Raw genomic sequence first — 14,724 nt, 5'->3', positions numbered from 1 at the left:
AAGACTATGTGTTTTGTTCATTGGCCTGGTTTTGTAGTTTGTGTGAGCTGAATTTATGTGTGAGTGAGTTTGTTGCTCGGCTGTCATGAGTTTTGTGTTCCCATCGGCCTATGAGCAAGACATTGGCTATCTTTGGAACAACATACTAGCATCTCTGCGGTATATAGTATGTATGCTGTGAATTTTTTGTATGTGTAAAACACCCAGATGAATTACTATGTTTGCAAAAGTATTAAGAATACAACCTGAGTGAGCTGTGTTGAATGCAGTATCCCACAATGCAATGCTTTCGACTTAACCTACAGTACAATAGAGTGATGCAGTGATGATACTTTTGTTCAGAATAATAGAACTGGAAGTGATAAAATACTCATTTCCAAGCTTTGGCCTAAAATAATATTTCATCCCTGCAGCACTCTATTTCCAGTGTGATTAATGTACTAGAAAAAATAAAATTCCTTCTTGATTCATTAATTGATTGGAACACCAAAAATTTATTATGAAAATGCAGATTCACTGTTTTTACTTTCATTCACTCCCGAATATATAAGGTATGTAGCAACAATGTAGCATACTACTGTTTGAAGCATGTGTTGTTGCATAATGGATGCTGTTTGATATACTAAAAATAGTATGCAGTATACATAAACTGTGTATTATGAAGTAAACAGTAAGCTAGTGTTCGACTCCAAACATTGTCAACCACTGTAAAATACATCATTGCATATTAATCTATCCACCATTATCCATACAGTTCAAGCTTAAACAGATGTGATGATAGAATTACAATTGGGACAGTGGAGGTGGAAGACAATTTTTTTGTATGTGTGTGTGTGTGTGTGTGTGTGTGTAAGTGTAAAATGTATTTTCTGTATATTTCTTTTTTTGGGTGTGTATGTGAGCATGTTTAAATATGTGCATTCATTACTGTGTGTGTGTGTGTGTGTGTGTGTGTGTGTGTGTGTGTGTGTGTGTGTGTGTGTGTGTGTGTGTGTGTGTGTGTGTGTGTGTGTGTGTGTGTGTGAGTGAGTGAGTGTGTGTGTGTGTGTGTGTGTCTGTGTGTGTAAGAGAGCAAGAGTTTTGTAAAGCTGATGAAATGAGTGCTCCCAGCATGCATCTCATTCTTACACAGTTTTTTAAAAGGCAATGACTATGTTCGAAATAGCATACTACCCAACTACTATACTTTTTTTTCAGTATGTGTTATGTATAGCAGGCAAAGAATGTGAATTTTGTATGCATGGAATATTAAGGTTTACTACATGTGCTATAATCTCCATTGTCTTTCACTCAACTCACTCAAGTTTGTGTTCAACTTGAACTTATATTTCAGTGTGACATATGCGCTAAAAGTAATGTCAGTCATGATTTTCTCAACTCTTTCTCTGATCAGACTGAGAAAAAGTGTAATATACTGTAAGCGTGTTTATTTCAGAGAGATAACTAGATACCACTTAGTTTAATTCAGTTAAACATGCAATTTAATGTGTCATTGCATAAAGTGTTCTCTTTAACATACTTAAAAATAGTGCACATTAAAGTATGTACAGTACTGTGCAGTATGCAAGACGTATTCAAGAAATACGTTAGTATTCCATTTCGAACACAGTCAATGCATCTGTCCTCAGGCCCTTTGAGTGTTTGCAGATGAGATATTTGTATCATATTTTCTTAGCTTGAATCAAGTATTGCTTTTTTAAGTACATTTTTGCACTTTCCATTTGCATGGGTAAGACCCCATATGGGTACAAATATACACTCAAAAAAAATCAGAAAAGATTCTTAGATTGTGTTCTCGCTTCATAGATATTACACTCAATAAAAGTTGAATTTAAGTTTAATTCTTATTAAAGCACTTTAGGAGCGTAATTTTTTCCCCATTACCTCTGTTAGGGATTCACGTTCAAAAAAATATGCATATATATTACTGTTTAGTTTATTAGAACAGTGGTTCTCAACTGGTCAGTCGCAACTCAAAATTGATCTCCAGTCTGTTCTAGTAAGTTTACTGACAGCAGTGAAAAACATGATAAACATATATAATAAAATGCACCAGTTTTGGTACTGTGTTGGGTCGCCATTTTTGGTCCTGGATTAAAAACCAGTCGAGAATCACTGTATTAGACACTAAAGTGCTTTGATGATTTATGTGTTATGGATGTTAAGCAGGACCAGAATTTTATAAAATGATTGGAAATGTGAGGTTGATCTGAAACAGGAAGTAGTCTCTACTATGACGCACCGTTCTCTTGGTGTACTGTAATCTATGCATGACCTCATTGAGAAGCCCAGTCCATCTCGGGATCTTGACAAACCTTTGTGTATTTGTGCACATTTTACTGTGAAGTGTGCATGGCCTTTATCTGCTAAAACCGGAGAAGACTGACCTGAGATCAGTACGTGTTGTAGTGGTTCTTTGTCATGAATGATCAGTTGTTAATGGCCTTGTGGTCTCACTAACATTCATTTACAGACTATTGGACAACAAATGTTATTCAGGTTTTATTAAATACACTTGGTTGTATATAAAATGTCTTCATTGAAAATGCCTGTCATAAGTACATGAAACAATAAATATGTTTATAATGATCAACAGCATGCATTATACCATTACAGTCAGTGTTTAACATCTCTTACACAGACTCACTGCATTTTATTCGAATAATGACTCGATTCCTGCATCAGTTATTAGTCAAAACAATGTAATTGCTAGTATTATTATAAAGTTGGGAGGTTAAAGTTGGAGTTTTTGGATGCTATTTTGTGGTAAATGCTTAGGTTTGAATTTAAAGTGTCCCTATTATGGGTTATGAAAGGTTCATATTTTGGTTTTGGGAATCCCCAACAACAGGTTGACATGCATGCAAGGCACAAAAACACTTACATTGTCTTATAATATGCATTTATTTTTTACCTTATTTGTTCAAAGACTCCCAAATGATTTGTTTAACGACTATTTTTACAAACCTTTGCGTGCTGCTAATCTGCGGTGATTGGTCCGATTGGTCTCATTTTCTTTTCATAATGCCTGATAAAGCGGCTTTTGTAAAGCAGTACTGCTTTGTGTACTGAGTTACCGGGGAAACCGCTATTTTTACCACCCCAAAAGTGGCACCTAGTGGCAAAGAATGAATTTGCCTTTGTAGTAGCACTGGCAGTAGGTGTGGTAGGGTTGAGAGATGAGAATCGTGAGGTGCAAGGATTGGGAATTAAAGTTTGGAATAATGTTTAACCACTTAAGATAAGAGAAAAAAATTGTTTTTTCCATGTCTTTACATTGTTTAGAGCATTAAAAATGATGTTAAAAAAAAAGATCTTCCTGTTTTGTAACAGAAAGTATTTTGATTTGAAATCCCATAACATTTTCCTGAGATATTGATTTATGACACACAGCTATAAAATTCAGACAGACATCAGACAGATTTAACTGATGATTACAAAATATTATCATTTTCCATAAGAGAGTGATTAAATTAATTTCAGATATTTTTGAAGACCAAGGAGACAGAGTGGTGATGGTAAAACATCCAATAATTTGGTATTTCTGAAAAGCCCTGAATGTGCTCTGTCCAGGACATCCAGACTTAAAACTGTGGCATACAGTCTCACAGAAATTCTCTAAAATATAATGTCCTCATATGAGGCCGCTGGGTCTTAAGAGGTTAAAGCTGAAGATGGTTAAAATCTAGTTTTAATCTAGTGAGATTTTCCCAAAAAAGGAAAATTCTGTCATTAATTACCCTCATGTCTTTCCAAACCTGTAAGATCTTCTGAACACAAATTAATATATTTTTGATGAAATCTATGAGTTTTCTATATACTGTAACTACCATGTTCAAGGCCCAGAAAGGTAGTAAGGACATCAGTGGTTCGACCTTAATTTTATGAAGCTACGAGGATACTTTTTTGTGCAAAAAAAAAAAGAAAACCAAAATAATTTGATCAAAGACTTTCTGAATAAACTGACTGAATTATTTAATGACAGCATTTAAATTTTGGGGTGAACTAACCCTTTAAGAGTCAAGATTGGACTTAGACATTGGAGTTACAGGTTTGGGTCAGGGTTTTTTTTACTGTCCCGCAGACTTCAGTTCTAACCCTGATCCAACACTCCTGCCTGTAATTATCAAGTGACCCTGAACACCTTGATTAGCTGGTTCACTTGTGTTTGATTGGGGCTGGAGCTGAAATCTGCAGGACATTAGGTCTCCAGCAGCAGCACTGGAGATCCCTGGGTCAGTATGCCTAGTAAGAGCTTTATTAGTTGATTCACGTGTGTCTAACAAGTTGGATCTAAACTCTGCAGGACACCGGCCCTACAGGACAGAGTTTAGGCACCCCCTTCAAGTTATTTTAGGCAGAGCTTCTCATTCCTGTTCAGCAACTCTGCCTCAAGAAACATGTTTGCAATTATCAAGTGTTCTGGAAGATCATAAGTAGTTGGTTCAGGTGCAGTTGATTATGATTTGAGAAAAACTTTGCAGGAGGATAGATTCAGAAACTGGAATGAGTACCACCAGGTTTAAAATTGGGTTTACAGATAGACAGGGGTATCCAATCCTGCTCCTAGAGGGACACAATCCAGCAGAGTTTAGCTCTAGCCACTCCTGAAACAGCTAATCAAGGTCCTTTAGATCGTTGGAAACTTTCCAGGCCAAACTATGCAGGAAAGTGATCCCCCCCCCAGGAGCAGGATTGGACCCCTGAATTAAGCCTGAGACACACTGCATGATTTTTGGCTGTCCCAGATGAAAGTCTAGCATTGTGAAAGAATCATGGTGATTTCTGATTCGCTACAATTGTTTCACGATGCCAATCTTTTATCTGGGACAGATAAAAAATCATGCAGTGTGTTTCAGGATTTAGGACTAGGCTTCCGAACTAACCAAAGATGTTGATCCAGGAGTATAGTCTTACTGGCAAAATCACAGTCATCTTGAATAATGTTCAATGCTCCTCTGACACCACATGATTTGATTGTTTATAGTTATCATATTAAGGCTATTAATGTGACTCCTCCTTTATCTGTGTTTACATGTAAAACAAAAAAAAAACTGTAGCATACAATATTTGTAAAAAATATGTCTGTAACATTCAGTTGGGTTTCACTTTTCTGTAATTGTATCTTTTAAATTAAATAGTTGATATATTCTTTGACTTCATTGAACATTTTCTATATGTTTATGTGGTCAAAAAGTTAAAGCTTTGCTTGAACTTGACTAGTTTCATTATGGTCAAAAGCGACGTTACTGTAATCGTTTTCATGCAGGCTATCATTATCACTCTTGACCTTCTCCTCCATTTTTATAACACCTTCCGTGTCTGTATGTTTCTCCCATGCCATGCCAAAGTCTCCCATATCCTAAGAGAACAGAGAAAAGTTGAGTTTGCATCCAAAATTCAGAATACGCAAATCCACAGTCTAACTGATGCTCTTCACCTCTTTGTCTTCACTAAAGTCTGCATGCATGAATTTCTCAGAGCAAAGGCAGATGACATCCTTCACTGATCGAGTCAGTCCTGGCTTTACACTTTGGGGATCCAATGGCCCTGTAGACACCAGAATGACAGTTTTACAATACTTTCTCAACATTGAGTCTACCCTCAGTTCAACAAGACCATTTATTGAATCAGAAACTGGTTCATCCAGAGAGCTTAAAGGGTTAGTTCATCAAAAAATCATAATTATGTTATTAATAACTCACCCTCATGTTGTTCCAAACCCGTGAGACCTCCGTTTATCTTCTGAACACAGTTTAAGATATTTTAGATTTAGTCCGAGAGCTCTCAGTCCCTCCATTGAAGCTGTGTGTACGGTCTACTGTCCATGTCCAGAAAGGTAAGAAAAACATCATCAAAGTAGTCCATGTGACATCAGAGGGGCAGTTAGAATATTTTGAAGCATCAAAAATACATTTTGGTCCAAAAATAGCAAAAACGACGACTTTATTCAGCATTGTCCTCTCTTCCGTGTCTGTTGTGTTGTGTTCAAAACACTGCAGTTTGTGATATCCAGTTTGCGAACAGTACACGGACTAAACTGTTCAGAATCAATCACCAAAAGAATCCCCAAAAAAATCTATCAACATTTTTTTTTTTCAAAAACAAAAAAAATCAATCACCAAAATAATCAGTTCGGTTCAGATGCTCTGTGTGTCAGTTTGCTTCACGCTGAATCACACATGCGCAGTATCATCAGCTCCTCGATTCTCGAATCAGACGGGTCCGTCAGAAACAGTTTCATGACTCGTGAATGAGTCAATCTTTTGATCGTTATCTGGCTTGGCTCGGTGTTCATCTCTCTCTTCACAGCAGTTCAGTCAGTGTACTGTTTGAGTAAATGAATTACTCCGGGATATTGGTTTGTTTGAACTCAGAGGGAGTGTCAGCCACGTTAAAAAAGTTAACAGCTTAAGTCATTTGTTGATTAATGCGTATTAGAGACGCAAACCGTTTAAAACATTTCAGTTCGATTTGGTGAACTGGTTCAAAAAGATCCGGTTACATCGAGTGATTCGTTTGTGAACTGGATATCACAAACTGCTTTGTTTTGAACTCTCTCACAACAGACACGGAAGAGAAGACAGTGCTGAATAAAGTCGTAGCTATTTTTGTACCAAAATGTATTTTCGATGCTTCAAAATATTCTAACTGACCCTCTGATGTCACATGGACTACTTTGATGATGTTTTTCTTACCTTTCTGGACATGGACAGTAGACCGTACACACAGCTTCAATGGAGGGACTGAGAGCTCTCGGACTAAATCTAAAATATCTTAAACTGTGTTCCAAAGATAAATGGAGGTCTTACGGGTTTGGAACAACATGAGGGTGAGTTATTAATGACATAATTATGATTTTTGGGTGAACTAACCCTTTAAAGGTTAGTTCACCTAAAATGATGTCGCGAAGAAATTAGCGCTAAAGGCTGTTTGCTCAGTGAAAACATTTGATGTTTTTCTTCGGGTGACCTCAACCCATGCCATACTCTCTCACTGGCTGTAGCTCGTCACAGCACCTGACACCATGTGATGTCGAGTCAGCCAACAAGTCCAGATATTTGGCATACTAGATATTTGTTTGCCGTCGATGACGTGTCAGCGAGCCTCTTTGAAGCGTTGTTGAGTACTTCACACATAAAGATCGCCGAGCACAGACACCCCTGTTGATTTTCCCACAATCACTGCCTGACATGTTAGCAAGCTCATTAACTTGCAAATCGGGCTTAAATCAGGTTTAAAATCCTGTAGTGTGAACTAGGCATCACGTGCTTTATGCAGTTGGTGGTGGGAAAAGTGAAAAGTGTGAAGATTCATGTTCCTCCAAACTGCGTGAAGATAACATTTATTTTTATGGTGAAAGGTGCCTTGATTCTGCTCAGTTTCAACCTTTTATCCTTTGGTAAAGCGGAACGAAGTATGTGAAGTTGACGTGTTACGTTTTTTAGTTTATTTCAAAGTTATATAAGCTTGTTTGTATGTTAATTAGCTCTACTTGTAAATTAGTTGTTTCAAACTGTCTTTATTAATTTCATTGTTTATTTTTTTATTGGTTTTGTTGTTTCTTTGTGTATTTTCATGGTGCTACGCAACTAAAGATTAATGGCGCTCTTCACGGGCGAAATAAAGAAAGAAGCACCGATCAGAAACTCTCTTGATTGACATGGCAGAATGTAATTTTTCATTTTAAAAAATGTTTGTGTGCTGCTGTGCGTCCCTGTGTGTGTAATAAGCAAAGTGTACACATGTCACGCACCCGCCTATAGGAGCATATTACTAACACGCTCTGAAAAACATAACAATGAAAAAACATTGTGCCAGACTTTAGAGCAGGTTTGAGTTGGTCTATAGTGCAGTTTATTTTCAGTTCCTCAAAATAGCAACATCCCAACAATACGCCTGAACACATTTAGACCATTTGGTGCTGGTCTTTTTTAGTCAAATGCATTTGCTATTAAAACAACGTGGTGCAGGATGGGAAAATGAGAACTGCGTTGGGTTGAAACTAGCAAAAACACTATGCCTTGCGCCACATTGTGCCGGGTGTATGATAGGGCCCTCTGTGTCCCGTTTATGGATGCCAAAGGGCAGCTACAGTATGTGTCTTAAATAGTAAGCAAGTTAATATTAAGTTTGGCATGCTCCAAACGTTCGCTAGACAGAACTTTGAATTCTCCCACATCCACTTGAAAATAACCATTGGACTTTCAGTTTAGTCATGTTTAGTCATCTTGGCAGTGTCTTCAAACAATGTTGAAGTCAGAGCTGATCGATCTGCCCAAATATAATTAGCCAAAATACTGCATGTTGCCTATTTTGCTCAAGAGCATGATCTAACAAGAAACTATGCTTCTAACCACAAGTCAAGAGCTGTACCTCCAACCTCCAACCTGTAGCTCCAACAGTTCTTTTCAGTCTTAGGCAGTCTATAACTCGAAGTGTTTTGTTGCTGTCAGTGTGAGCTAATGAAATGTTGCTCTCACCCGTCAGCAGTGTGATGAGTAGACCTGCTGCTACAGTGCCAATAAAGCCCACTGCACTATAGTACAGATAGGACATGGAGTACCAGGAATCAGCCAGCCAATAACTGAACACAAGACAGAAACATCTTATAATGATTACTACAGCGTCATTACAAAAAAATGATTGTTAGTTGGTTTTTATGTTATAATATACAAAAAAAGATTAATCAAATTAATTAATTTGTTTCTTATAGATAAAATGGTGATGACTGCAAGAAAATGGGTAATTTTTGCTCATCTGTGATCACTTTTATAGAATTCTTTTTTTACGATGACTTAGTGCACTCTTGTACCCCATGAAAAGGTTTGACAAACACAATTTTCTTTTAACAAAGATGGGGACTCCGGGAGAATGGTAGAAGCCCATTGCACCTGTCAGAGGTGACTGATGTCTGGTTGGATCCATCAGCTGTTAGGTTGAAGTTACAGCCTGTAGTGTTGAGTTCGAGTGGACGTGTGTTGTTGCTGGATGCTGGATAAATGAAAGCCCCCACACCGACCCAGAACGAGAGACTGATGCCCACGATCAGACCCCCAACTGCCCCCTAAAGAGAAAACCACGAATGACAGAGGACGCGAACTATATAACATCAGTGATGAACAAATTCAAAATGTATTAATGTTTTTACTGTTTTGTCTGAACTCGAATATTATACACACTATAGTCCACTTGCAAATTGGTATCGGCATTCATAATGGTTACATTATTTATACCCTTATATTTTTATAAGGGGATTCTTAAGGTAGTTGGAAAAAAAATGCTTACAAATGAAGCAAGCCTTAGAAAATAAATCAGTTTTGTCTTAAAAAATTTAATCTTGTTAAATGTTGATTCACATATATATATGTATAGTTATTAATGACAGCTCTGGTATGAAAGTTAGATCTACCTTTCTGTTGGTGACAGGAAACAGGATTCCCAGAGAAAACAGGCCCAGCATTGGTCCTCCACACATGCCATGGATACTAAGCGCCGCCTGAGACACAAGAGGAGAAAGACGCTCAGTGACAGCACATGAAGCAGTAACGCATAATCTCGGCCCGTATGAGAATCACATGATACCTGCACGATTCCTCCCATATATGATGCAGCCACGGCCATCGTAGTGCAGGCCACACCGAACACCACACCTGAACATCAGCACACAGTCAGACGTGTTAGTCACACTAGCAGCTCTCTCCAAGTCAAGCAGCACTAGTGCTGTTCTCTAGGTTTGTACATGTAAAGCTATTGATTATAAAGTCATTTTAACTAGCCTTATATCTGGATATATTTAAAATATGCTAAATTTGTAATGAACTTCATCATTACCAATTAAAAATGAGCAATTACAAATACTTTTAAATTCATGACATTGGGCAATAGATTTGAACTGTTTTTCAAAGATGATGGAATTATGAAAATGCATATAAAGATGTACTACTTATCGAAGTGAGAAAAAAACTGTTAAATTAAATTAACTGCAATCAAATATATATTTAAACAATAATTGAATTGCTTTTAGTTAATGCTGACATCCGATTAAAGTCCGAAAATATTACATTGAAGATCAATCAAATCTGTAAATGTCATCTGTTTAAGATGAACTGGTGTTTTCATGCTAAGTGCTAAGTGTTTAACTACTACATTTTCTACACAGTTCACCCTTCCTCTGGTTTTGGTTTGGTTCACTCCGCCTTCTGTTTGACCTACTTCTGTCTGTTAAAAGCATCGCCCCTTCCTAGAGAAATCAGGAGACCCGGTGATCTGATGCACTTTTATTTCTACCATAGACTGACTTTTTCAACTCGCTGTGACTCATAATAATGTACCGATCTGCCAAGACAGATCTCTTTTAGTGATTAAATCCACTCTCATGCCACATGACACATCGATATTCTGATGATGAGCGTGTCCTCTTTTAACTGGATGTATTTACACAGGGCTTTGCTGATCCAGTTGGCCGCTCGGTTGGACAGATCTCTAAAACACTGGCTCACAAAGTCCTCATACGTCACCGTGGCCAAAGCATTGATGCTGGCAGCTACTGTGCTGAAAAACAGAAGCAGAAAATCACCTCTCCTTTTATAGGTCAGATGTTTCGCTCAGATAAATATACATGAAAACCCATTTAAAGGAAGGTCGTCCAAAAATGGAAGATCTGTCATTATTTGCTGTCTAGCTATTCTGGAAATGACTTTGAATTCCAGAAGTGAATAATACAAGCTTTGGCTGCAAAGGTTTACAGTGAATTTGCCATTGGGCTTATTGCTTTATTCTACCATGACATATATTATTCTGATAAATACATTGAAAATCACTGAGGGACAAAATTAACTTTACCTCAGCGTTCCACTGAATGCACACGCGACAAATAAACCTGGCAGTCCTGGAAACGCCCCAAGAATTTCCATCACAAAATATGGCATGAGCTGAGATAAAAATAGATACAGTAATAGCGATGGTTGCCTTAGCGAGCACCACTAATAACACTGCTAAAAAATGAATCTGAGCCGCTGACAGACACATGAGGATGTTTCCATGTTAGATTCCAGTTACAATATCAGAGATGATTTCAGACCTGGTCAGGAGCAGAGATCGCTCCAGCCGTCCAGGGGTCACAGAGCGAGTAGAACGTGTACATGATCAGACCAGAAATCACAGCACAGAACAGGATGATCCACAGACCCAGCAGATTCAGATACAGAGCCCTGTACACAAGACAGACACTGGTTCTCATTCTCAATGTCCTGACCTGGCTGTTGAAGATGACAGACTGAAACCTGTTGACTGCCATGTTGTCAGAGTGTACAATAAAACTGGTAACACTTTACTTAATTAAAACCTTTATGTACAATGCATTATAATACTGGTTTTAATTCATTAATATGCCTTGTACTGCAGCTTATAATGCACTGTAGCCACACTTACATTATAACACTTCTCAATTCATTGTTACACTATGCATTTTAAATTTGGTTATTAGTATTTACAACAATATATAATGTATTACAACGCACTTTATGAATAATTATATTACATTATATCCTTGAATAACCCTTTATAATTGATTATGCATAGAGGCCTTAAGTAAACTGTTTACCATAAAACTTTGAACGTTTGTTCTTTGAAGACATAAGTTATATTTTAAGGAGTAAAAAAAAAGATCTTTCAATGGAAATGTGTATAAATACAGGAAAATGGGTTAACAGGGCTTTGTGCTCACCAGCGTGCATGACGTTCTGTTTTGCAAGAGATGCATCTCTGGATGGTTGACTGGTTTACTCCATAGATGCCCAACCAAGTGAAGGTGCCGCCCACAGAGAGCGTCCAGAACGTGTGTCGCCTCAGTGGATCCATGTCAAAGCTGGAAACAATGGTGCACAAAAGTACTGTAACGAGTGTCAATGTTCAAATTTCTTTACTAACATTGGCAAACAATGTATAAATCAATATTCACTCTAATAAAATAGGTGTGCTTTCACGTTTTGTTGTGTAAGGCATGAGTAGATTAAGTGTATGTCTGCACACACGTACTCAAAGACATCCATTCTGCCTCCAGCGTGAGCTGTGCTCCAGACAGACTCAATCCCTCCAGCTCGACTCGCACCCTGGATCAGCACCGTGAGAAACCCCACCACCATCACCACCATCTGGAAGGCATCTGTCCAGACCACAGCCTTCAGCCCACCCTAAACACACACACACACACACACACACACACACACCAACACACACACACACACACAGAGACACACACACACACAGACACACAGAGACACACACACACACACACACACACACAGACACACACACACACACACACCAACACACACACACACACACACACACACACAGACACACACACAGACACACACACACACACACACACACACAGACACACACACACACACACACACACACACAGACACAGACACACACACACACACACACAGACACACACACACACACACACACACATAGACACACACACAGACACACACACACACAGACACACACAGACACACACACAGACACACACACACACACACACAGACACACACACACACACAGACACACACACACACACACAGACACACACACACACACACACCAGCACTGTTTCTCCTGTTTCTGTCTGAGCTCAACGGCCCATTCTCACGACATTTAGCTTAGAATTACATACTTCAACAGAAATATTTCAACAGAAATCGTTCACACAGTTTGTGTTCTCTCATGAAACCCATAATAACTTTCTAGATGGAACAATATCAGAATTACTAATCATTTCCCAAATTTGTCTTAAAAGTACTTAAAATATAACATAAATTACGATTTATTAAGATAATTTAAACAGGATATTGGAATTATTACTTTTCCGACATTTAATTTACTGTTTATATATTTGTTTATATTATTTTTATTTTATATATTTATGTTATAATATTTTATTATACAAATATTTTATTTTAATATTATATACTGTGTATATATATATATATATTTAAGATATTTATATAGTGATTGTAAGCCACAGTTTAATTTGAAAAAAAAGGGAATTTTTTTTTTTTAAATGAAACAAGATGTGTTAAAGGTAGCATTCACGTTTTCAAACAACATAAGTATTTGCTAATGAGTTATTGATGCATTTTAGGATTACACAGAAGTGTCCTAACAAAAACCATAATTACAATCAACCCTAACCAATCCTAGATAAATAATCATCATTTTTTTATCATAATCATAATTCCACTCACAGTTAGTGTGAAATCAGTTCAGTGTCTGGATTCAGCATCACTTACCAATGTACAGTAAAAAGTGCAGACAATGCCAGTGGCAAATATGGATCCCCAAAGATCAAATCCTGTTACTGATGACAAAAAATAAATAAAAATACAGATCTGTGTTTATGTAATTGACATTCTGTGTGAATGACTCTTCTGTTTAGATCTGACTTTTATCTAAGTCACAGTAACAATGAAGACAGTCTGCTTTAACAAACAAAATACAGTTTGCACAGTTTATTAAATGAATGCCCACTCAGGTTGATCTCAACACAATATCTGTGTGATGAATGCAGACTGACCTTGATTGAGAGCTAAAGCTGGAGCATAGACGACCACACCAGTGTAGAGAATCTGAAGCGGTCGAAACAGAGCGCTCAGCGTTATTAAAACTGATCAAATACCAATCAATATGAGTTTGATCCTCCAGTGCCACTCACCGTCTGAAGGATATAAATCAGAGTGGCTGCGACTCGAACGAGCTTACAAAAACGCAACTCCAAATACTGTGAGAAAAACAAATCAGAACAAAACTCAGGGATTTATGGATTGTTGGTTTTTGTTTTTTTACCTAAGCCATGAGCTCCAAAAAGCCCAGCAACATCTGGCCAACTCCATCCTACCTCAATCCTTCACTCCTGTCCACTCGAGTAGATATGTTGATGATTTTGATATGCCCATATTTGTATAATGCAATCATTTAGTGAAACCTACACTGATGACGAAGCAAATCTGAAATATTAATATGTGTACCTCGTATGTGCTGGTGATGCCTGATCTGTAGAAGACAGGCAGGAAGAGCTCAGCCGTTAAAAACACCACCAACGTGTAGGCGACCCCAAAGATGACATACGAGGCCCCGTATCTGTACACATCTGAGGGGGCCCCGATCACTGTGACCGCAGACATGAAGCTGGCGGTGAGAGACAGGGCCACCGGCCCGCACGACATCTGACGGCCCCCCACCAGAAACTCTTTAGACAAGGCTTGCTTCCTCTCTTTGATGGCGAAGAAAACCCCGATACTGGAGGAGACCACGAACAGACTGGCGAACACCGCGTAGTCCCCCACCTGGAAGGTCCCCACTGTGTGACTCCTGTCCTCCATGCTTGAGTGCTTTAGGCAGAATCTGATCAAACTGCTAGCGTTCCTCCAGTTTCTCTAGTTCAGACACCTCACACGTTAATCATGTTAATCAGTGAGGTGTTAACAGGTTAAAACTGCTTATGAGTCAAGACACGGGACGAGGGGTCATATTAGTCATTTTATCACTCACGTGCATCCTCATCTATCTATCTCATATTATATTATATTATATTATGTTATGTTATGTTATATTATATTATATTATATTATATTATATTATATTATATTATATTATATTATATTATATTATATTATATTATATTATATTATATTATATTATATTATATTATAT

At 37.8% G+C, this 14,724-nt stretch overlaps 1 protein-coding gene across 1 annotated transcript; it reads right to left on the bottom strand.

Annotated features, from left to right (window-relative positions):
* Positions 1-4,265: 4,265 nt before the first annotated feature.
* On the bottom strand, positions 4,266-14,394 carry slc5a12 (solute carrier family 5 member 12). The gene is made up of 16 exons (XM_059535741.1): positions 14,040-14,394; positions 13,727-13,792; positions 13,589-13,640; positions 13,305-13,372; positions 12,040-12,194; positions 11,729-11,869; positions 11,084-11,213; positions 10,846-10,934; positions 10,442-10,554; positions 9,586-9,653; positions 9,413-9,499; positions 8,895-9,067; positions 8,484-8,587; positions 5,441-5,550; positions 4,887-5,362; positions 4,266-4,714 (listed from the first exon to the last, which is right to left on the bottom strand). The coding sequence occupies exons 1-15, from the start codon at positions 14,391-14,393 to the stop codon at positions 5,198-5,200; spliced, it is 1,875 nt and encodes a 624-aa protein (XP_059391724.1). The 5' UTR covers position 14,394; the 3' UTR covers positions 4,266-4,714; positions 4,887-5,197.
* Between the last annotated feature and the right edge of the window lie 330 nt (positions 14,395-14,724).

This window comes from Carassius carassius, chromosome 43, assembly GCF_963082965.1.
Source record: "Carassius carassius chromosome 43, fCarCar2.1, whole genome shotgun sequence".
NCBI lineage: Eukaryota > Metazoa > Chordata > Actinopteri > Cypriniformes > Cyprinidae > Carassius > Carassius carassius.
This window is presented reverse-complemented; position numbering and strand designations above follow the sequence as displayed.

What these genes read in the sequence shown, in the direction of transcription:
- slc5a12 (XM_059535741.1), bottom strand. Translation starts at nt 14,393, where the DNA reads ATGGAGGACAGGAGTCACACAGTGGGGACCTTCCAGGTGGGGGACTAC. An exon ending in GCATCACCAGCACATACGAG is followed by an intron (nt 13,793 to 14,039) that starts GTACACATATTA and finishes TTTTTCTCACAG; the next exon opens with TATTTGGAGTTGCGTTTTTG. An exon ending in GCACTTTTTACTGTACATTG is followed by an intron (nt 12,195 to 13,304) that starts GTAAGTGATGCT and finishes GTGTGTGTTTAG; the next exon opens with GGTGGGCTGAAGGCTGTGGT.